The 24,869-nt window shown below is 41.0% G+C and overlaps 1 protein-coding gene and 1 non-coding gene across 2 annotated transcripts in view; one reads left to right on the top strand and one right to left on the bottom strand.

The window, feature by feature from the left end:
- The first annotated feature begins 9,126 nt into the window (after positions 1-9,126).
- Positions 9,127-9,198, top strand: Trnae-uuc. The gene has a single exon. It is a non-coding gene; the product is annotated as a tRNA-Glu (tRNA).
- Positions 9,199-13,997: 4,799 nt separating this feature from the next.
- LOC115226094 (vacuolar protein sorting-associated protein 33A) overlaps positions 13,998-24,869 on the bottom strand; it is an 18,965-nt gene continuing 8,093 nt past the window's right edge. Inside the window, exons 8-16 of the mRNA XM_029797074.2 lie at positions 23,320-23,516; positions 22,198-22,288; positions 21,468-21,542; positions 20,540-20,619; positions 20,082-20,168; positions 18,665-18,796; positions 17,892-18,060; positions 15,875-15,994; positions 13,998-14,236 (exon numbers count right to left, since the gene is read on the bottom strand). Of these exons, the coding sequence (XP_029652934.1) occupies positions 14,133-14,236; positions 15,875-15,994; positions 17,892-18,060; positions 18,665-18,796; positions 20,082-20,168; positions 20,540-20,619; positions 21,468-21,542; positions 22,198-22,288; positions 23,320-23,516 (1,055 nt within the window). The 3' untranslated portion in view covers positions 13,998-14,132. The remainder of the gene's footprint in view (positions 14,237-15,874; positions 15,995-17,891; positions 18,061-18,664; positions 18,797-20,081; positions 20,169-20,539; positions 20,620-21,467; positions 21,543-22,197; positions 22,289-23,319; positions 23,517-24,869) is intronic.

Genomic DNA, 24,869 nt, shown 5'->3' with positions numbered 1-24,869 from the left:
GGCTGTGTGGTAAGTAGCTTGCTTACCAACCACATGGTTCCGGGTTCAGTCTCACCGCATGGCACCTTGGCCAAATGTCTTCCACTAGAACCTCAGGACGACCAAAGCCTTGCGAGTGGATTTGGTAGACGGAAACTGAAAGAAGCTTGTCATAAGATATATCTTCTTTTTACTCTTTTTTTTTCTTTTTACTTGTTTCAGTCATTTGACTGCGGCCATGCTGGAGCACTGCCTTTAGTCGATCAAATCGACCCCGGGACTTATTCTTTGTAAGCCCAGTACTTATTCTATCGGTCTCTTTTGCCGAACCGCTAAGTGACGGGAATGTAAAACACACAGCATCGGTTGTCAAGCAATGCTAGGGGGACAAACAAAGACCACACAACATACACACACACACAACATATACGACAGGCTTCTCTCAGTTTCGTCTACCAAATCCACTCACAAGGCATTGGTCGGCCGGGGCTAAGCAGAAGGACACTGGCCCAAGATGACACACAGTGGGACTGAACCTGGAACCATGTGGTTGGTTAGCAAGCTACTTACCACACAGCCACTTCTGCACCTATAAATATATATATATATATATATATATATATACATATATATATATATATCATCATCATCATGATCGTTACCTGCGTCACCTTACTGGCACTTGTGCTGGTGGCATGCGAAAAACATTTGAGTGAGGTCATTGCCAGTGTCGCTGGACTGGTTTCTGTGCAGGTGGCACATAAAAAGCACCATTTGAGCGTGACCGTTGCCAGTACAGGCGGACTGGCCCTCGTGCCGGTGGCACGTAAAGGCACCCACTACACTCACGGAGTGGTTGGTGTTAGGAAGGGCATCCAGCTGTAGAAACTCTGCCAGATCAGATTGGAGCCTGGTGCAGCCATCTGGTTCGCCAGACCTCAGTCAAATCGTCCAACCCATGCTAGCATGGAAAGCGGACGTTAAACGATGTTGATATATATATATACGTTTGTATTTCTGTCTGTGTTTGTCCCCAGCACCACTGCTTGACAATTACTGCTGGTGTGTTTACGTCCCTGTACCTAGCGAATCGGCAAAAGACATCGATAGAATAAGTACCAGGTTTTAACCCCCAAAAAGTATATGAATCAACTCATTCGACAAAAAATTCTTTAGTGCGGTGCTGCAGCATGGCCGTAGTCTACTGACTGTAACCAATAAAAAAATGATAATATACGTACACACACGTATGTACTTGGTACTATCTAAGAAGAGTGGTCCCGGTGCGCGCACTCGCGCATCCGCACTAGCTAGTCGTGACTAGTCTATCTTTTGTGCTTTTGTGTTTTATTTACTCTGCTAGGTGGTCGTTGTAGGATCGACTAGTCACGACTAGCTAGCGCGGAGGCGCGAGTACGCGAGTGCGCGCACCGGGACCACTCTTACATACATACTATCAATCTCTCTCTCTCTCTCCATATATATATAATATATATATACATATAACATAATAAATAAATAAAATATATGCATATATACATACATATATGTACATACTTACATCTACATGTATATATACATGCATATATATTATATATATATATATATATATATATATATATATATATATATATATATATATATATGAGTACAGGACACCACAAATAAACGTAGAACCAAACGAGAGACGAAAACATAAAATCAAACAGGAAAAATTCCCCTTCCTCGGGTGCCCCTAGGTCGACTCAATGCGTGTGTTTCGAACGTATATATAGAACAGGCGCAGTGGTCACAGTTGTATTGCCTCTGATCATATACGGGTGTGCTTGTTCAAGTCAAAGCCAGCCTGATCCGACCTGGGGTTAAACAATCAGGAGGGGGGGGGTAAGGTTAGATAATGTGGTCGAGGAGGAAGGATATAGAAAGCCTGGATGAAAGACAGGTTGGTTTGTGGCTGGCAGATACCTGTTCGTGGGTTTTGCTGAATCATGACCGACCTAGGGCTAAACAGCAAAAAACAACAACGAGGAAGGACACATTAGATGATGTAGTCCTAGGTACACTGTGCACGAATAAAAGAAAAAAAACAGGATGGTCGTAGTTGGAGTGTCTTCGATCGTGTGTGCGATCGAGACTGGAGCTAAACAAGGAAAGACACTTCGCGTAATGTAGTCCTTGGTAGACTTATGCCTGAACAAAGGGCGGGATGGCCATGGCTGGAAGATCTTTATCGGCGAAACACATTCGATAATGTAGTCCTAGATAGATTGTGTCTGAATGAAAGATGGGATGGTCACAAGTAGAACGTCTTTGATCATAGGTCTGCTGGATCAGGACTGACCCAGGGCTAAAAAACAACAACAACAACAAACAAGGCAGGACACGTAAGATGATGTAGTCCTAGATACACCATGCCTGGATGAAAGATGGGATGGTCACAAGTAGAACGTCTTTGATCATAGGTCTGCTGGATAGAGGCTGACCCGGGGCTAAACAACAGCAATAAAGAAGGACACACTACACAATGTAGTCCTAGATGCACTTATGTCTGACTCATAGCAATAAAACGGGATGGTCACGCCTGGAACACGTATAGTCCTGTATAAGGCCTGGATGGTTCATCAGGGCTGGGCTGGCCTTGCCCCAGGGTGGGGCAGGAAAGAGGTCGGGCAACAACATTAGGAATAACAACAATAATATTAATTGTTAATTAATTATTAATTAAGAACATTAAATTGGTTTAATTAAGGATTGTAAAATGTGTCTCACCTCTTTTGGTTGTTTATAATAAATTATTTGGCAGTAAAATCTCCGTCCAGCGATGATACCAAATCATACCACATGTATATAGATAGATATATAGATATAAGTGTGTATATATATGTGTGTGTATGTGTGGCGGGTAATGCGTGTATATATAAAGAGAGAGAGACAGGTAGATAGAGTAAAGGAGGTAAGAGAGAGGGTGAGAGGGTGATAGATAGAGAGTAAAGAGAGGGGGAGGAAAGAGAGAGAGAAATAAGGAGGAGAGTAGAAATAGTGGCAGAGGAAAGTGAGAAAGATACATAAAGAATAAAAAGAGAGAGACAGGTAGTAAGAGTAAAGGAGGTAAGAGAGAGAGGGTGATAGATAGAGAGTAAAGAAAGGAAGAAGCAAAAGAGAGAGGGTAGGAGGATGATAGATAAAGAGTTAAGAAAGGGGAAAGCAAAAGAGAGAGAGAGAAATAAGGAGGAGAGTAGAAATAGTGGCAGAGGAAAGTGAGAAAGATAGATAAAGAATAAAGAGAGAGGGGAGAAAAGTAATGATGCAGATGTTAAAGGAGGGATAGAGAGAGTGGTATACGCTTAAGAGGGAGAGAGGAGAAAGGCGATAGATAGATATGAAGTGTGAGACAGAAAAGGAGATAGAGACAAGAAAAGAGAGAGAGGGAGAGATAGAGTAAGGTGAAAGCTATAGAGATATGAAGAAAGTGAAAGACGGAAAATAAATAGTGAGTGGGAGAGAGAGAGAAAGAGAGAAAGCGTGACAAAGAGGGTGAGAGGGAGAGAAGATAATGAGAGAGGGATAAACAGAAACAAAGAGAGGAAGAGAATAAGTAAAAGAGAGTGAGAGTGATAAAGAGTAGAGATAGAGAGCGAGACAAAAGGACACGTTAGAAAGTGAGAAGAGAAAAATATAAGAATGCTGAGAGAGGGGGACTGAGTTAGAGAGAATGACAAAGAGCGATAGAAAGAGGAGAGTAAAGAATAAAGAAAGCGCGACAATGAGGAGTAGTCAGAGGTTTAAAAAGTGATGGCTAAATAGATACAATGCAGTCTAGGGAGGGGAGGGAGAGAGAAAGAGAAAAATAGATAGAGAGAAAGAAAAAGAAAGGGAAGAGGGAAGAGAAAGACTAATACATAGAAAGAGAGGAAATAATTTAGAAAGTAAGATAAACAGAGAGGAAAGGAACATAGTAAGAGATAGAGTTAGAGAGAAAGAGAGAGAGAGGAAGGAGGAGAAAGAGGGATCGTCAGACGGTAGCACGCCATGATGTAGGAAAAAACGTCAAATATGTTGTTAGTCTCGATGCAAAGCGCTTATTTGTTGACGTTTATTATATTTTGTTGTGGCCTCTTGACTTATGTCTTTTAATAAATGGGGGAAAAAATTTAATATTTCATTCAGTTATAAATATATTTCAATAAAGAATTTATATCCTTGAAACACTTAAAAAAAAAAAAAAATTGTGTATGTGTGTGTTTGTATGAATCTGGTTGCGTGTAAATGTGTTTCTTTGAATTTTTCTTAGAAATAAATGGTTTAGGTAGATTTATAATTCAATAAAGAATTTATATCATTGAAATTGTTAACATATATATATATATATATATATATATATATAATATATATATATATATACGAATATACACAGACAGATGCATAAACACACACACACACACAGTCAATCAATATGTATGTATGTATGTGTGTTTTGTAGTTTTATTGCGTTCGAAGTTTATGTCTATATAATACATATATGTATATGTAAGTGTGGATACATGTATAATTACATATTTGCGAACATTTACGCAAGCTATTACATGCAAAGTTCAACATCCAGAGCCTTGGTTTCGTGGCTATATACACATATGCAAACGAGGTATGTCGGGTCAAAGGTCAAGTTATATTACGTCGCGCGAAACAGCTGGGTATTGTTTATCAAAGGGCAAAGGTCAAGCATTGAATATATATGTTATATATATATAGCAGTGTGTATGTGTTTGTGTGTGTGAGTGCTTCATGTGTACGAGTGTGTCTGAGTATACGTATATGTACATAGATATATGTATACGTGTACACATACATCCATAGACAGGTGTCATAGGTCAACTGTGTACAATAGCGTCTTTTAAAATAAAAAGAACTTTTGGAGCGGATTTTTAGCAGAAAATATTGGAGTGGTGAACAGAACAATATCTGTTTGTTTTGGAGTTAAAAGGTTCGCTTCGCAACCGAGTGGTTCCCAGTTCTGTCCCACTGCATGGCACTTGGCCAAGCGTTTTCGGTCAAAGTCCAGTGTTTGACCCGAGCAAAAATAAAATAATAAAATAATAGGGCAATAGGCGCAGGAGTGTCTGTGTGGTAAGTAGCTTGCTTACCAACCACATAGTTCCGGGTTCAGTCCCACTGCGTGGCACCTTGGGCAAGTGTCTTCTGCTATAGCCACAGGCCGACCAAAGCCTTGTGAGTGGATTTGGTAGACGGAAACTGAAAGAAGCCCGTTGTATATATGTATATATATCAGTGCTTTTCAAACTTTTTGCCGGAGCGGAAACCCAAGGAAACATTCCACTGGCTCGAGGAACCCCTGTGCAATAATTTGATAGTCTTTTGCACAAATATCTGGACAGGAGAATTAAAAATTACTGACGATTTTAGCAGTTTTGTAACTTCTTGCGGAACCCCTAGACTGTACTGGCGGAACCCTGGTTGAAAACCACTGATATATAATAATATATATATATATATATGTGTGTGTGTGTGTGTGTGTGTGTGTGTGTGTGGTGTGTGGTGGTGTGTGTAAGTTTTCAGGTATGCCAGGTGGTGGTGTGGAAATGATGGTGAAAGATGAGAGATGAAAAGCGATGGAGGGAGAAAGAGAAAGCGACCGACAGACAGACACATAGACACATAGTCGAAATGACTGAGAGATCAAGAATTTGGTAGCAAAATGTCCTTGAGAAGATATGAAGGCATCAACAGCCAAAACGTTTCCGGTATTGCAAAAAAGAACACAAAAAAAAACAATGAACAATAAATAAATAAATGAAGAAATAAAACTACAGATTTTTTTGTTTTTTTGCTGTTGTAACTTTACGCTTTACTCTCTCTTTTACTCTTTTACTTGTTTCAGACATTTGACTGTGGCCATGCTGGAGCACCACCTTTTAGTCGAGCAAATCGACCCCAAGACTTATCCATTCTTCTTTGTAAGCCTAATACTTATACTATCGGTCTGTTTTGCCAAACAGCTAAGTTACGGGGACGTAAACACACCAGCATCGGTTTTCAAGCGATGCTGAGGGGTAGGGACAATCATACACACACACACACACATATATACAGGGTGTCCCAAAAAATGTATACACATAGTGGTTCGGCAAAAGAGAACGATAGAATAAGTACTAGGCTTACAAAGAATAACAAATTTACAATTATTTAAGGTGTGTATACATTTTTGGGGGAACGCTTCTCAACAACATATTTAGCTGTTATCTCTAGCACAAAACTCAGTCCTGTTGTGATTTTCTTTTTTGAGCAAATTTGTGGTCAAAGGGAGATAATTCTGCAGAACCGTTAAACCCGACAGACCTCAAAGCGTTGGCAAATATTGGGCAGAGGCGGGCCGCACGAAGCATAACTTGACACCAGGCGGGCCGCACTACTAAAAATACATCAAGGTTATTTATTTGCTTGGTGTTCTATCCTCTCAACCCTGCAGCCCAGCATTTTATCCATTGGAAATCTTAGTTTTCTGCTCCGATTCCTTTCACAATCTACAAATCCCTGTACTTAACTGCTCCTGGTTTATGCAAACCAATGAGGGAGACCCTAGGTAGTTTCTGTTTGATTTTTAAAAAAAATTCTTTTATTCGTTTGACTGTGGCCAGGCTGGAGCGCCGCTTGTAAGGGTTTTCCAGTTGAAGAAATCAACCCCAGGGCTTATTGTTTGTAAGTCTTGTACTTATTCTATCGATCGCTTTTGCTGAACCGCTAAGTTACCAGGACACATTAATACAAGTTATCAAGCAGTGAGGTGGAGGGGAACACATACACACACACATATACGATGGGCTTCCTTCAGTTTCCGTCTACCAAATCCACTCACAAGGTTTTGGTCGGCCCGAGGCTATAGTAGAAGACACTTGCCCAAGGTGCCACGCAGTGGAACTGAACCCAGAACCATGTGGTTGGTAACCAAGTTACTTACCACACAGCCACTCCTGCGCCTATATATATATATATATCATGTATACAGGCGAAGGCATGGCTGGGCTGTGTCGTAAGAAGTTCGCTTCTCAACAACATATTTAGCTGTTATCTCTAGCACAAAACTCAGTCCTGTTGTGATTTTCCTTTTTGAGCAAATTTGTGGTCAAAGGGAGATAATTCTGCAGAACCGTTAAACCCGACAGACCTCAAAGTGTTGGCAAATATTAGGCAGAGGCGGGCCGCACGAAGCATAACTTGACACCAGGCGGGCCGCACTACTAAAAATACATCAAGGTTATTTCTTTGCTTGGTGTTCTATTCTCTCAACCCTGCAGCCCAGCATTTTATACATTGGAAATCTTAGTTTTCTGCTCCGATTCCTTTCACAATCTACAAATCCCTGTACTTAACTGCTCCTGGTTTATGCAAACCAATGAGGGAGACCCTAGGTAGTTTTTTTCTTTGATTAAAAAAAAAATTATTTTATTCGTTTGACTGTGGCCATGCTGGAGCGCCGCTTGTAAGGGTTTTCCAGTTAAAGAAATCAACCCCAGGGCTTATTGTTTGTAAGTCTTGTACTTATTCTATCGATCGCTTTTGCTGAACCGCTAAGTTACCAGGACACATTAATACAAGTTATCAAGCAGTGAGGTGGAGGGGAACACACACACACACACACCACACATTTATATATTTATATATATATATATATATATATATATATATATATATATATACATATATACGATGGGCTTCTTTCAGTTTCCGTCTACTAAATCCACTCACAAGGCTTTGGTCGGCCCGAGGCTATAGTAGAAGACACTTGCCCAAGGGGCCACGCAGTGGGAATGAACCTGGGACCAATCATAATAATCGCATTTTTCTACTTATTTTGCGAAAAAATTTGTAAAAAAAGGGGAAAATTCGTTGGGGAGGGGGCTAAAGTATTGAAATGTCGATTTTTTTATTATTTTTCGTAGAGTCGGAATCTTCGCAATCACAAAGATGGGTTTCTGTCGCCCTCCGCCACTAAAAAAAAAAGAAAACTTAACCGAAAGGGAGCGCAGTCCAAGTCCTTACCTCCGCCGAAGAATCCGCTTATTGTGATCACACTGGGATATAGTGTTTTACATAATAATAACCGACTGATAACACTAAACACAAGAGTGTGTGTGTACAGAGATGCAGGCGCGCATATATAAATTACAAAATCCTGAGGGTACTTGGAACCCACTAATTATTATTGACAATTAAACATGATTATAATAACCGACTACTTCTCTCTCTCTCTCTTAATTGCAGCTTCACTGAAGGAGCGCAAACTGCATAAGAGATTGACAGATAGACAGATAGACAGATAGACAGGTAGATAGAATTAGATAGCTAAAGAGACAGATAGACAGATATATATATATATATATATATATATATATATATATATATATATATATATATAGAGAGAGAGAGGAGAGAGAGAGAGAGAGAGAGAGATGTGGATAAATAGATGGATGGGTAGATAGAATTAGATAGCTAGAGAGACAGAGACAGACAGAGAGGGGAGGGAGAGAGATAGGTAGACAGGTAGATAGATAGATCTAGTTAGATGGATAAATAGATAGATAGAATTAGATAGATAGATAGATAGATAGATAGATAGATAGATAGATAGATAGATAGATAGATAGATAGATAGACAGACAGACAGACAGGACAGACAGATAGGTAGATAGAGAGAGAGAGAGAGAGAGAGAGAGAGATGGATGGATAGAAGAAAAAGATAGATAGAAGAAAGAGATAGATAGATAGATAGGTAGGTAGGTAGGTAGGTAGGTATGTAGGTAGACAGATAGACGCACACACACATATACACACATTCATTCATTTACATTTGTATATTAATGAAATCATTGCAGACAGTGCTCACTCAGGTGGCACAAAGGTGTTCTTCAGCCTATATTACGAATATATAACCATATATATGACATATATAAGTGCCTGACACCTCCAGACGATGTATGTTCGATGGTATTAAGTGGTAGAGAGGGCTTAAAGACAAATTGTGATCGTATTTCGCTGACATGTGATTGATTGATAAATAGAAACAGAATATCGATTAATAGCGAAATGCTTTCCATATAAATACGTTATATTTCGGAACATTGGTATGTGTTATCCCATGTGGTCTAGTGGTCAGGATTCCTGGCTTTCACCCAGGCGGCCCGGGTTCGATTCCCGGCATGGGAACACTATGTTTTTTGCTGTTCCGTTGCGTTATTTATATTTTTTGTTTCTCTTTTACTCTTTTACTTGTTTCAGTCATTTGACTGTGGCCATGCTGGAGCGTTTATTTATCATTTACTTGTTCCAGTGTTTTGGACTGCCGCCCATGCTGGGGCACCGCCTGGAAAGAAGGGCTTTTCGCCGAACGAATCGGCGACAGATTTCGTTGGTTTCCAAGTCTAGTAAACTGATTCGATGATTCACCTTTGCCGAAGCGGTAAACTACGGGGACGTAAACAAACCGTTACCTGTCGTCAAGCTGTTGGGTAGAGACAAACACAAACTCATATATACATGTGTGTGTGTGTGTGTGTGGTGTGTGTGTGTGTGTGTGTGTGTGTGTGTGTGAGCGTGTGTGTGGGCGATCCTTCGGTTTGACTCGACGAAACAATAACAAGACCTCGCTTCTTTCAGTGACAACTCGACAATTCACTTCGAATATCTTCGTGACCTCAGTGACAGCTCGTAAAGTGTGTGTGCGCGCGTGCTTGTTCTTGTCTGTGTGTGTGTGTGCGTGTTCTGACACACAGACACACTTTAGTAGTTGTCATAGCAGCTGTCACGGAGGTCGCGAATATATCCGAAGTGAATTGTCGAGTCAAACCGAAGGATTGCCTATATATGTATTGGGTTGTCCAGAAAGTTCTTCCCGATTTTTAAAGGAAAGAAAAAGGTCATTAAATACTTGCCATTACATTTTTAATCAACCAAATATGAACCATTTTGTTGCACAATGCGTCTCCATCTTTCCTTTAACTTGAAAATACCCTCTTCCCAGAATTGAGGTGGTTTCATGGCAAAGAATTCATCAAGGTATCTTTTTATGTCATCCAAGGAATTGAAATTTTTACCATTAAGACTATTCTGCAGAGACCTGAATAAGTGGAAATCCGAAGGAGCAACATCTGGTGAATATGGAGGCTGGGGTAACACATCCCAGCCAAGCTGCAGCAATTTTTGTCTGGTTCCCAAAGCATCAAGAGCCAAAAATGAACTTTCTTATCTTCCATTTTAAAGGGTTACAAAATTAACACAGGTTATAGGAAGATAAACCTTCTTCCACGAAAAGATAGCTTAAACTGTGTTCTAAATGGAGGTGGAGTCAAATCCTATTTTAGCAACTCAACCAGGTTCTAAAATAAGTCGGAAGGTAAGCTGCTATAAATCGGCACGAACTTTCTGGACAACCCATTATACAGGGTGGACCAAAACGATCTGACACATTTGGAGGCTTTAAAAGAGCACAAAATAAGAAATAAAGAAAAAAAAAATTTATTTTCTGAATGTACATATAATGCCATTTTATTTACTCTTTTACTTGTTTCAGTCATTTAACTGCGGCAATGCTGGAGCACCGCCTTTAATCGAGCAACTCGACCCCGGGACTTATTCTTTTGTAAGCCCAGTACTTATTCTATCGGTCTCTTTTGCCAAACCGCTAAGTAATGGGGACGTAAACACACCAGCATCGGTTGTCAAGCAATGCTAGGGGGACAAACACAGACACACAAACATATACACACATATATATATATATATATACATATATACGACGGGCTTCTTTCAGTTTCCGTCTACCAAATCCACTCAGAAGGCTTTGGTCAGCCCGGGGCTATAGCAGAAGACACTTGCCCAAGGTGCCACGCAGTGGGACTGAACCCGGAAGCATGTGGTTGGTTAGCAAGCTACTTACCACACAGCCACTCCTGCGCCTTAATTTCATTAAGTTTTAAGAATTAAATCAGCTAAATGCTTCCCATCATTGTCAAGAAGCTGTTGGAGACGTTCCTGAAAGTCATCGATAACTCTTTGGATCATTTCTTCTGGAATGGTGAAATGTGGTTTCTTCTTTTGGGGATATTTGAAATCAAAAGTATTCAGTCATCATCTTCGATCTATTGATGAAAACAGCACAGCTCCTTCCATGACTTCAGGAAACATTTTTTCACGCTGAGAGTTGCTGAAGCATGGAACAAACTGCCGGCATCAGTTGTTGGTTGTCGGAGCACTGCATCCTTCAATGCTTCCTGAGATTCGCCAGCACTACACCTGATCTTCTCCCCTCCATACACACACAAGCAGGTATCTGACTCATGCATTGTTCGCTTTCCAGACATTTCTACATCACTGCATATACTCTGACAAGTTGTGGTGCACCTGAGCACTGGATACAATACTTTAATCATTATTATGAATTAAAATGTGCAATTTGGGTAGAAATAGCAACCTGTGTTTAGGTTGTTTAAGCAAACAAACAAACGAAAAAAAACAACACAGGATTTTTAGAATTTTATTTTATTTTATTTTAGAAAAAATAAAATTTTCATCAGAATTTTTTTTTTGTTTTTTTTACAGAGAGAAAAGAATATTTGTTAAAAAGTTATTTGAATGAATAAATTATTAGGGAAAGTGGTGGTAGTGGTGGGAGATGGGAAGAAGGAGGAGGAGGAATCCTAGGTTGGACTGACTGGTAGCAGTGGTGGTGGTGGGGGTGGTGGGGGAGGGGGAACTGGGGACTAAAACCAGCCCCACCCCCCTCTCGCCACTTCACTTGTTTCATATTAGAAGTTCTTTGAAGAACAAGTCTTTTCCCTTTGATTTTTCCTGCTGTTATTGTAGTGGTGGTCATCTGGAGAAGTGCTTTTTTTTGTTGATCCTACCTTGACAGAACAGTAAAAAATACACACACACATATATATATATATATATATATATATAATATATATATATATTTATTTTATAGAAGGAGCTTCTACAGGACTAGTACTGTTTCATTCAAATGAAATCATCAGGAAGCTGGCTGTCAAAATAAGGTCTTATTTTGACAGCCAGCTTCCTGATGATTTCATTTGAATGAAACAGTACTAGTCCTGTAGAAGATCCTTCTATAAAATAAATTAATTTACTCTGCTATGTATTGAGTACCTTATTTACTGTGGTTGACCCCGACTCAACCCGGGACCTACATATATATATATGTATATATATATATATATATATATATATATATTATATATATATATATATGTATGTATCAGGTAAACTGGGACATGTAATCTAGGCGTTTACCTCGTTAAGCACCTGCACATATGGTAGATCGCTGAAAGTTGAATGGTGGCAATGTTCCCCAGGATGCTGCTAAACCAACAATCCGAATATCCAGAAAGCATCTGAAGATTCGTAGAGTATTTATATATAACAAAGGAACATCAAAAAAATGGAGTTAGCTGCTTAGATTTTCTCTTTACTCTTTTACTTGTTTCAGTCATTAGACTGCGGCCATGCTGGAGCACTGCCACTAGTCGAGCAAATCGACCCCAGGACTTATTCTTTTGTAAGCCCAGTACTTATTCTATCGGTCTATTTTTGCCAAACCGCTAAGTTACGGGGACGTAAACACACCAGCATCGGTTGTCAAGCAATGCTAGGGGGACAAACACAGACACACAAACACACACACATACACATATATATATACATATATACGACAGGCTTCTTTCAGTTTCCGTCTACCAAATTCACTCACAATGCTTTGGTCGGTCTGTGGCTATAGTAGAAGACACTTGCTCAAGATGTCACGCAGTGGGACTGAACCCGGAACCATGTGGTTGGTAAGCAAGCTACTTACCACACAGCCACTCCTACACCTATATACATATATATATATATATATACGACAGGCTTCTTTCAGTTTCCGCCTACAAAATCCACTCACAAGGCTTTGGTCGGCCTGAGGCTATAGTAGAAGACACTTGCCCAAGATGCCACGCAGTGGGACTGAACCCGGAACCATGTGGTTGGTAAGCAAGCTACTTACCACACAGCCACTCTCAATTTACAAATGTTTCATAAACTTCAGTAAACCAATCTTGCATCATGCCGTATCCATGGTAACAACTCCCGGTTTATTTCCATGAAATAGGGAATCCTTCCATGACAGTCCATGCCGAAGCCAACTCTCTCGGTTGTGAACTAAACAGAAAATGCAGTCAGCTGACCCCGCTTTTTGATACTCCTTTATTTAAAAAAATATATACATTTATATATTTGTAAACAGCTTTAAAGATGTTTGTATACGGAGAGGGAAAGAGACAGAGAGAGAGAAGTAGGTAGGAAGTGTGTGTATACGTATAGATAGATAGAGATAGACAGATAGATGGATATATACACACACAGGCGTGTGTATATATATATATATATACATACATATATGCACTTGTACATACATCATCATTATTGTTTAATGTCTGCTTTCCATGTTAAATGAAGATGATGTCTGCACAAGTGTATATATGTATGATTATATATACACACACACACATACATAGGTGTGTGTGTATATAATAATACAGGTATGTACAAGTGCATATATGTATATATATAAACACACACGTGTGTGTGTGAGTGTATGTATATTCCTCATTGTTTAACAGCCATCTTCCATGCTGGACATAGCACATATGTGTGTGTGTGTGTGTATATATATATATATATATTGGAAGGTTTGGAGATGATGTACAGGTATTATATATTAGAAGAAATGAGGTAATCAGAAGATCGGATGGTTTGTATTTACAGATATTTATTTGTATATTACATTTTTTATACATCATATAACTTAGATCGTGTATTAGTGCTTTCTCCCATTCCAGTAGGTTTTCAAATCAAACTAAGAAAACCCCACTAGAATGGGAGAAAGCCCTAATGATCTAAGTGATATGATGTATATATAAAAAATTGTAATATACAAATAAATATCTGTAAATATAAAACCATCCGATTTTCTGAGTACCTCATTTCTTCTAATATAAAATACCTGTACATCATCTCCAAACCTTCCAATATATATATATATATATACACACACACACACATGCTGTTGGTTGTGTTGGTCATCCTCAAAACGGGTTGACTTTCGCTGGTTCCAGGTTCTCCATCACAGACTCCAGCAGGCTGTTACCATTGATCAGTTTGGTTGTGGCGATTATGTAGTCTGTACCACCTGTGGAGAGCAATGAGAGAGAGAGAGAGAGAGAGTGAGAGATCAAGCAGAAGAAATAGCAGTTGGACTTCATCATTTACTGTCTGCTTTCCATGCTAGCATGGGTTAGAGGCCTTCACTGAAATCTGGTCAGCTGGAAATTCCTATGGGACAGCTTACTGAGCACCACAGACCAACTAATTAGGGAGAGAGTCGGCTTAGGCGAGATGCAGTTTGGTTTTGTGCCAGGTAGAAGAACCACTGGTTCTATATTCCTGGTCCAACAACTGGAGGAGAAGTACCTAGCCAAAGGTAAACTCCTATACTTGGAGAAAGCCTTTGACAGGGTCCCCTAATCCCTTATCTGGTGGGCGATGCGGAAACTAGGGATTGACAAATCTATATATATAAAACTGTAGTTGTGTGAGTGTCTGTCCCCTTCGATTTAGATTCCTAACTACTCCCACATTTTGCAGTGCAGTTTAACCAAATTCGGGTATCTTATAGTCGTGATTCATATCGAGCCCTTCTGGGTATTAGCGTGCGTCTACGATGAGTCTACGATTTAAAAAAAATTTAACATCATTTTTTATTCCATTTTAATGCATAATTTTTCGTGTGTCGATGGCGGCGGAGTTGGTGTCCATGGTCACAGCTGCACCTGTTTGCTTCTCCCCCTTCTTCCCTCCCTCGTGAAGCTGTGGGGAAGGGAGTGTAAGGAAATCAACGTCGTAAAGCGTTGTCAAGGAGACCAGCGTTCTTTTAGAACAACGACTTCATGGCTTGAAGACACCAAAACAAAAATGGCTAAGAAAGCCTGAATTGGCATCTATAAGGGAAGTAACTCTCTAAAAATGCTTATATAGTTATTTCCCTTACAAACCCGAGCAACGCCGGGCGATACTGCTAGTGGTTAATAAGAGCTGTACAGGCCTTGTACAGGGATGCTGTTAGTAAGGTAAGGGTTGGCAACGAGTATAGTGAAGAATTCCGAGTAGAAGTAGGGATTCACCAAGGATCAGCCCTCAACACCCTCTTATTCATCATAGTCCTGCAGGCAAGCTTACAGTGACAAGGCAATGGGTCGTATGCAGGGCCGGATTAAGACCCACCAAGGCCCTAAGCACTCAAAAGATTCTGGTGCCCCCATAAAAGATTACGTAGTTCAAAATATAAACAATAACAAACCCTGAAATAAATTTTTATTTTTCAAAACGAAACAAAAACAGTGAAAGGGAAAATAATGTTCATTTTTGTCTCCTTCCAATTTTTATTTATATTTGAAAAGTTTCCTCCTACTTTTTTTAATTGCAAAGTCTTGGATCAGATCCTCAAAATTAATCTCAGGTAACACATCTGCATCTATACTTAGTAGAGAGAAAGGCATCCCGAATATCATTTCAGCAAGTTTAAAGTGATTTCTTTTGTGCCATAAACCATTTACCATTTCTGTGGTGCTCCCTACTTCCCATGATGCCCTAATCACATGCTTATTTTGTTTAATGGTTAATCCAGCAGTGGGTAACAGTGGTGATGATGAAGAGGAGGATGGTGGTGATGACGATGATGATGAGGAAAATGGTGATGATGATGATGATGATGATAATGATATGAATGGTCGAGTGATCTTACAAAAACCAAGACAGAAAAGGGACTCACCAACATTGCCATCATCTTGTTGAGCCAGGAAACGAAGGGCCGCGATCTCAGCGTAGGTGATGCCTCCGAGGAAGAAGACCAACGTGACCTTCTGGGAATGGTTTGAAGTTACGGAACTCCCTGTAAACAGACAAGAAGACATGGGTTCAATGGATCAGAGATCAAACTTGGGGTCACAGGGGGACCTATGTGGGGAGTGGGGATGTGTTAGCATGAAATTAAGGGACAAGGAAAGGTCATTTAGCCATCCACCTTTTCCGCCCACTACTCCTGGAAGGGTCATTGGTGTAGAGCCCTCAAGAACCTCCTCACTAGGGTCCTATTAGAGACAGCCATCATTATACCTTCTGGCTGGATTCCCAAGCATGACCAACCAACTGAGACTATGGATATTATACAATCATCTCATTCAAGTGTGGCTGTGTGGTAAGAAGCTTGCTTCCCAACTACATGGTTCTGGGTTCAGTCCCACTGCATGGCACCTTGGGCAAGTGTCTTCTCCTATAGCCTCGGACCAACCAAAGCCTTGTGAGTGGATTTGGTAGATGGAAATTGAGAGAAGCCCGTCATATATATATATATATAAAACCATGCATATATCTATGTGTGTGTGTCTTTGTGTCTGTGTTTGTCCCACCCACCCACCCATAACTGCTTGGCAACCGGTGTTGGTGTGTTTACATTCTCATAACTTAGCGGTTCACCAAAAGAGACCAATAGTTCCTTCTCGAGCCATGCCTGGCTCATAGGGCTGGTTTCCCGGTTTCCTTGGCATATAGGTTCCCCACCTGGACGGGACGCCGGTCCGTCGCAGGTGAGCTGCAAGATGCAGGAGGAAAGAGTGAGAGAAAGTTGTGGTGAAAGAGTCAGAAGTTTCGCCATTACCTTCTGCGGGACCCGCGTGGAGCTTAGGTGTTTCGCTCATAAACACACACATCGCCCGGTCTCAAAAAAAAATGTTGAAAGAGCACCATTTCTGCAAAATGTGCTCAGGAAGGTGTGGGGGTGTCGTCCCCCCCCCCCTTGCTCCCCAATTAGCTGTGCCACTGCCCTGTGGATGTGTCACAGTAACTCTCAATAGAGTTTGGTGATTGAGATATTCCGAGATAAGCTACTGGTTTTTTTTTAGATAAGGAGTTGTCTCCCTTGCCACGCGTTGCTAACCCCTTGACAGGAAATCGGGCAAGAAAATAAATGGTTGGGAGCATCTGCTGTGCGGTTCCCCTTACTGCAGCAGAAATCGGACTTTGCTTACATGACAGTCAGTGTGGTACCCCCTTCGTCGATGGACGATATTACCCCGGGTAGTCATTTAGTTGGTCATTGCTCGTTGACATGGATTAGCTCCTACCAGCTTAGAAGACATTCCATTAGGGGATTGAGTTAGCATCAGTCAAGGAAAAGTCCGGAAGAAACAAAACTAAGTAAAGCAACAAATGGAAGATGAGATGGTTTGGAAATACCAGGTTTTAACCCTTTTGATGCCAACCTGCCTGAAACCGGCTCTGAGTACAAATGTCTTGTTTTCAAAAGTTCTGAATTAAAATCTTCCACCAAACCTTAGTCACAATTTATGTTCCTAACACTGGCTGAATTTCTTTATTGCCCACAAGGGGCTAAACATAGAGGGGACAAACAAGGACAGACAAACGGATTAAATCGATTATATCGACCCCAGTGTATAACTGGTACTTATTTAATCAACCTCGAAAGGATGAAAGGCAAAGTCGACCATGGCGGAACTTGAACTCAGAACATAGCGGTAGACGAAATACCACTAAGCTTTTCGTCCGGCATACTAACGTTTCTGCCAGCTCACGGCCTTCGTGACATATTACCAGAGGACTCAGTCACTTGTCACTGCCTCTGTGAGGCCCAAAGTTTAAAAGGTGCTTTTTACATGTCACTGGCACAGGTGCCAGGTATGCGACACTGGCATCGGCTACCCCCATTTGCACTCCCATACATGCAAGGACACACAGACACAGACATTATGAAGTGGAAGTGTTATACTCACGTCTCTTTCGTAGGGCCACAGGGATCTGTTGAACTTCCTCCACTGTACTTCCGGGGAGTAACTTAAGGACCTCTGTGATACTCCGCCAACCAGGCTGGGCTAAATGCTGGGCCAGTCGTATACTGAGAGGTGCATAGCCGCTGTAGACATGCGCTATATCGGTGGGGTTCTGAAATGGTAGATGAGAACAGGGATAGATACAGGGCAAGAATTGAGAAAGGGTTTGGGTGTTACTTCTAATATAGGGGCTGGCAAGGCTGTGTGGAGGAAGCATATGGCTTAGGGTTTTGGGTGTAGGACTCCTGATCGTAAGATTGTGGTTTTGATTCCTGGACTGAGCAATTGATTGTGTTCTTGAGCAAGAGACTTTATTTTCACATTGCTCCAGTTCCCTCAGCTGTAGAAAGGAGTTGTGATGTCACAGGTGCCAAGCTGTATCGGCCCCCTTTGCCTTTCCCATTACCCCCTACCCACCCATACTATGATGCTTTCCTCCCCACATGCTGTGCCACCTCGCCCCCTCCTACCAACCGTGCTGCGCCACCATACTCCACGTGCCATACTGTCCAGTCTCAATGCCCCGTGCTGTGCCGTCTCATACACCCAAAATACAGTGCCACCTCATCTCCTCGTGTTGCCCCACCTTACTCCTACCCATGTTGTGCCACCCAACTCCCCTCACTGTGACAGCCCCTCCCACCACCACCACCGCCACCGCCACCACCACCACTAAGCAGATCCCTCTCTGTGCTTTCCCCACTGTGCCACCTTACCTGTTCGTTAACGTCGTCGACAATCAGTCGCAGGGATTTCCTGATTGTCAGGTACGTCTTCTGTCCCTGAGTACGGAGGAGGCCGATCTTCTCCAGGTTCGTCAAAGTCACCAGATGCTGAAAACCATACGTCTGCAAAGAAACAAAGAGATTGCTACACCTGAAGGAGCGAGCGAGTGTGTGTGTGTGTGTGTGTGATGATATGCATGATGGGTGCAAAAGGTATGCAGTAAGGACCACATCAATGTTATAATACTCAATTCATAAATGTATTCAATGAGAATATTATGGACTGAATTTATATTGAGTGCTCCATTGTATCAAAGTATCAATACTATTAAAGTATTTATATATTTAGCACGAGCGATTATAAATCATCATCATCATCGTTTAACATCCGCTTTCCATGCTAGCATGGGTTGGACGGTTCAACTGGGGTCTGGGAAGTATAAATAATATATTATTATTAATATTAGGAAATCAATATCAGAACTCCTCAGAAAGATATATTAAAAATATACAAATAAATAAATATAAATATGTATAAGCATAAATATATAATGTATATGACAGAAGCGTTGTCTATAAATGCTTATCAATCTAGGATTTCATTCTAGGGACAACTCTTCTGTGAAACGATCGTAAGATGCTTTAAATAATTAATTCAAAACTTTTAAACTGTCATATACATCATCATCATCATCATTTAACGTCCGCTTTCCATGCTAGCACAGGTTGGACGGTTCAACTGGGGTCTGGGAAGCCAGAAGGCTGCACCAGGCCAGTCAGATCTGGCAGTGTTTCTACAGCTGGATGCCCTTCCTAACGCCAACCACTCCGTGAGTGTAGTGGGTGCTTTTTATGTGCCACTGACACAGGTGCCAGACGAGGCTGGCAAACGGCCACGATCGGATGGTGTTTGTTACGTGACACCAACACGGAGGCCAGTCGATGCGGTACTGGCTACGGCCACGTTCAGATGGTTTTCTTATGTGCCACCGGCACTGGTACCACAAAACTACAAATTCCATTGATGCTGATCGATTTTATTTATACTTATAGATATTTACATATATTTTTATACATATTTATATTTATTTATTTATATATTTTTAATACAACAATTATTTTTCACACGTGCATATCTTTCTGAGGAGTTTTGATATTGATTTCCTAATTTTAATAATAATATATTATTAAAAAATGTATATGTATATAATACTTAATTCGTTAAAATTATTAGCACATTAAATTAATTAGCCTCATTTCTGATATTTTCAGTGTCATTAATCATAAAAATACATTTATCATAACTATAATAATAATAATACTTTGAACGTAACTTTCTTTTTTTGTAACTGTATACCTACTTTTACATCAGCCTGTCTATAATATCCAAAGGGTACCTGACACTTACCTGGATAATCTCTCGTTTGTAGAAGTCCAATACCTTCTGTTTCAGTCCATTGTTGCAGTACACCTGGGTACATATGAGCCGGAGTACCTGGGGGTGGAGCAGAACAAGACACTGTAGTAGGGAGCAGGGTGGCAATAGAAGAGATGGGGTGGGAAGAAGAGGGTGTAGCAGGGGTGTGATGCAATGTTGGGACTAAAGAGGGGTCAGGTAGGGGCAGTACTTTTGGGTCTGCTGTAGACAATATGTGTTTTTTGTAGGGAGCAAGAGAGAAAGGGAGAGAGAGAGAGAGAAAAGGAGAGAGAAAGGGAGAGAGAGAGAGAGAGAGAAAAGGAGAGAGAGAGAAAGGGAGAGAGAGAGAAATGGAGGGAGAGAGAGAGAAAAGGAGAGAGAAAGGGAGAGAGAGAGAGAAAGGGAGAGAGAGAGAAAGAGAGATAGGGGTATAAGGAGAGATAGTTTACCTTGAGCAAGGGTACCTCCCTGGCAATGCAGTCCTCAATGAAGGGGTTGGGTTTGTCTGTATCCAAGCCATTGATAAAATCTACAGAAACATTAACATACAGAGTTAATAAGACAGATGATGCTGTGGCATTCATGCATCTCCTAATAAATACTTTAACATAATAAACAAAGCGCAGGAGTGGCTGTATGGTAAGAAGCTTGTTTCCCAACCACATGGTCTGGGTTCACTCCCACAGCATCACACCTTGGACAAGTGTCTTCTACTATAGCCTCAGCCGACCAAAGCCTTGAGAGTGGATTTGATAGACGGAAACTGAAAGAAGCCCATCATCATATATATATATATATCATCATCATCATCATCATCGTTTAACGTCCGCTTTCCATGCTGGCATGGGTTGGACGGTTCAACTGGGGTCTGGCAAGCCCGAAGGCTGCACCAGGCCAGTCAGATCTGGCAATATATATATATATATATATATATATATATATATATAGGCGCAGGAGTGGCTGTGTGGTAAGAAGCTTGCTTCCCAACCACATGGTTCCGGGTTCAGACCCACTGTGCGGCACCTTGGGCAAGTGTCTTCTACTATAGCCTCGGTTCGACCAAAGCCTTGAGAGTGATTTGGGAGATGGAAAGAGAAAGAAACCTGTCATATATGCGTGTGAGTGTGTGTGTGTAAGTTTTTGTGTCTGTGTTTGTCCCCCAAACATCGCTTGACAACCGATGGTTGGTGTGTTTATGTCACCATAACTTAGCAGTTCGGCAAAAGAGACTGATAGAATACGTACTAGGCTTACAAAGAATAAGTCCTGCAGTCGATCTGTTCGACTAAAAGGCGGTGCTCCAGCATGGCCACAGTCAAATGACAGAAACAAGGAAAAGAGTAAAAGAACAAAGGAACTAGAGAGAAGACATCTTACCATTTTCCGTTCTGTGGCAGTCGATAAAGTCATCAGTGCTAATTGCAGACTTAATGAGTTCCACAATAGAAAGATCTGGAAATATAACAAATAAGAAATGCTGTATCACCAGTTGCTATGACAACACCTTTTTTTACACTATAACCATGCAGTAACAATAAAATATAGGGTCTTCACCTTTTGACCGACAGATTTAAAAAATAATTTTTTTGTAACTTTCAAACTTCGGACACTGGTAGAATGTGTCACATAAAACATCTTTTACTCTTAGCATTTTTGAGAAAAACTTATATTTACGAAGTTATTTCAGGTCAAAGTAGTCCGATTTCGGTAATTTCAACCAATTAATTTTAAATATAACAAAGAATTTAGTAAAATAACTTAGTTACCATTCAGCTAGTGTTAGGAACATAAATTGTGACTAAGGTTTGGTGGAAGATTTTAATTTAAAACTTATGAAAACAAGACATTTGTACTACAGAGCCAGAGGTGGTTTCAGCCAGGTTGCTATCGAAAGGGTCAAATGGGACCGTTTTGGGTAGTTATTGTTGGGTAGGGTTCTACAAGGCTGGAAGGCAAAACCTACCTCAACCTCTTTTGGACACCTTTTATGACATGCAGAGGAAACACTGGGTCTATTTGTTGACATACGGGGTCCCCACACAGCCAGATATGGCCAGGTTAAATGCTAAGGGGTCAAATGAAGTAAGACATGCAAGGAAACACTCACGGTTGGCAACGGCCTGTCGTACAGCAGTCAGATGTGGCAGCTTGGACACAAATTGTTTCAGTTTGTCCAAAGTGTTGGCCGCGTGGCGCTCCTGAAGAGGGAACAGCAAAGACAAGGGTTAGCAAACAACGGAACAGGGTCTGTCCTAACACCTAATTACACTCTCATTTTACCATCACGAAACCTCTGTAGTGTGTGCGTGATTCGAATATAAAGGCACCTACCTTCTCTTCGCTCCGATGGAGACCCTTCAGTGGTAACGGATCCTTCGACACAGCCCCGACCCGAACGCTAAAGATAGCAGCTGCTTCACCCGACCTTAGCAACGTCTTCCCCCGTCTTGACACCTCGACGACCCTGGTTTGAAAGGCCGAAATCCCCGCTCCCTGCGCACGCCTCACGGCTGCCCCAACTTCCGGTCAGTGAGCCCAGCTGCTGACGTCATCCCACAACCTCTTCGACCCCCAGCTGCTGACGTCATCCCACAACTTCTTCGACCCCCAGCATAGCACCGCTACTCATTCCTTTGGAGGTTTTTAGTCTTCGTTTCTTTATTAGCAAAAAGGGCCCAACATAGAGGGGAACAAACAAGGACAGACAGGACACCACAAAGGGGACAATACGTAATACGAATATTAATGAGATGATTATATAACAATGAGGTTATGAATGGCTGCATGAGCCCCTCATCACATGCAGTACCATTAATCTGGCGTGGGTCGGATGGCTTGACAGGGGCTGGCAAGGCTGGAGAGCTGCACCAGGCTCCAGTGTCTTACCACAACAGAAAAAGTAATCATTGTGTATGGCAGATGTGGGGGCAAAATAAACATTAATTTTCAAGCACTCTGTCGGTTACGACGATGAGGGTTCCGGCTGATCTGAATCAACGGAACAGCCTGCTCATGAAATTAACGTGTAAGTGGCTGAGCACTCCACAGACACGTGCACCCTTAACGTAGTTCTCGGGGATATTCAGCGTGACACAGAGAATAGACTTCTTCAAATGTCAGGAGGGGGGGGGGTCCTTAGAAGATAGCTTTTGTTACCTGAAGAGAATGATGATGAGGATGGAGGTTAATTTGTGATCCCCAAGAGATGGAATTTCATGGCCAAACTTACGTCAAATTGAGCAGAGAGAAGTTTTAATTTCTTGCAGACGAGAGAGTTGATGGCGTCGATGTTCTTGTCTCGAAGATCGGCAAAGTGTTCGTCTGAGGAGTCGAGAACTATTTTCTTTGGTTCCAGGGGTACGTCACTGGTGTGGTCTTTCAGCTGTTCTTTCGTCATGAACTTCTCAGCAGGAAGTTTTACATTTGCTGAAATAATAATAATAACAATAATAATAATAACAATAATAACAATAATAATAATAATAATAATAAGTGGTATAATCACCACCCTGAAGCTGTAACTGAAGGAGAAAGTGTAACGATTCTGTGGTACTTTCCAGTACATACAGACCGAACCATCAAAGCCAATAAACCAGATATTGTTGCGAAAGACAAAAACAATAAAGTTTGCTTATTGATCGACATGAGTATCCCCTGTGATCATAATATCTCGGCGAAAGAGTTTGACAAGCTCAGAAAATATAAAGACCTGCTCATTGAAATTGAGAAAATGTGGCATCTCAAGGCGGTTACAATACCAGTGATCGTAGGAGCACTAGGAATGATCAAGAAGGGAACCGAAAATTATATGAGAATGATCCCTGGCTTACCATCCCTGCAAGAAGTGCAAAAGATTGTCTTAACTGGTACATCACACGTATTGAGAAGAGCATTGTCGATGTGAGAACTATTACTACCCATATATTCTAATTTAACTTTAAAAACAATTTTAAAAATGAACGAACTAGTGAGTTTAGTTTAATGGCCTACCAATGTATACTATGAGTTTCTTTGCCCTAGGAGTCGGGAAGACACCCGGCAAGAAATGGAAGCAAATTTGAAAGAAGAAGAAAAAAAAAAGATAACAATAATAATAATAATAATAATAATAATAATAATCATATTAATAATAATCATATTAATAATAATAATGATGATGATGATGATAAAGTCATCTCAGGCTTTGATTTCCAGACAAAGTGTTAGAGCACCGAAGGCTGGATATAGAAACCTTTAGGAGGGAGAAACAATAATAACTGATATGGCAGGGCCAGGAGATCAACATTTCATCATGAAAGGAAAGAGGAAAAAGTTGATAAATATGGAGATCTAAGAATTGAGATGACTAAGATGTGGCAGCTTTGAGAGTGGAACATAAAGGTTGTCCCTTTTGTCATTTGGAGTGGAGGGTTCAATATCAACCAAACTGAAAAAAGAAACATCTGTAAACCTTGGAGATATCCTACAATCTAGATGTATTGCAAAAGTCAGTGTTACTTGGAACTGCACACATATTGCGTAAAGTACAGGCTGTCTGAGGTCCTTGTTGTGACTTGACAAAAAGTACAAACTCCTGGTAGATACAATGTCTTTAATCAACAATGTCACAATATTGGATACTGTGCGACATCTATAATAACAACCATCATCATCATCATTGTTTAATGTCCGTTTTCCATGCTGGCATGGGTTGGATGGTTCGACTGGGGTCTGAGAAGCCAGGAGGCTGCACCAGGCTCCAGTCTGATCTGGCAGAGTTTCTACAGCTGGATGCCCTTC

Source organism: Octopus sinensis, linkage group LG29, assembly GCF_006345805.1.
Source record: "Octopus sinensis linkage group LG29, ASM634580v1, whole genome shotgun sequence".
Lineage (NCBI taxonomy): Eukaryota > Metazoa > Mollusca > Cephalopoda > Octopoda > Octopodidae > Octopus > Octopus sinensis.
Note: the sequence above shows the minus strand (reverse complement) of the source record. Positions and strands in the feature narration are given on the sequence as shown.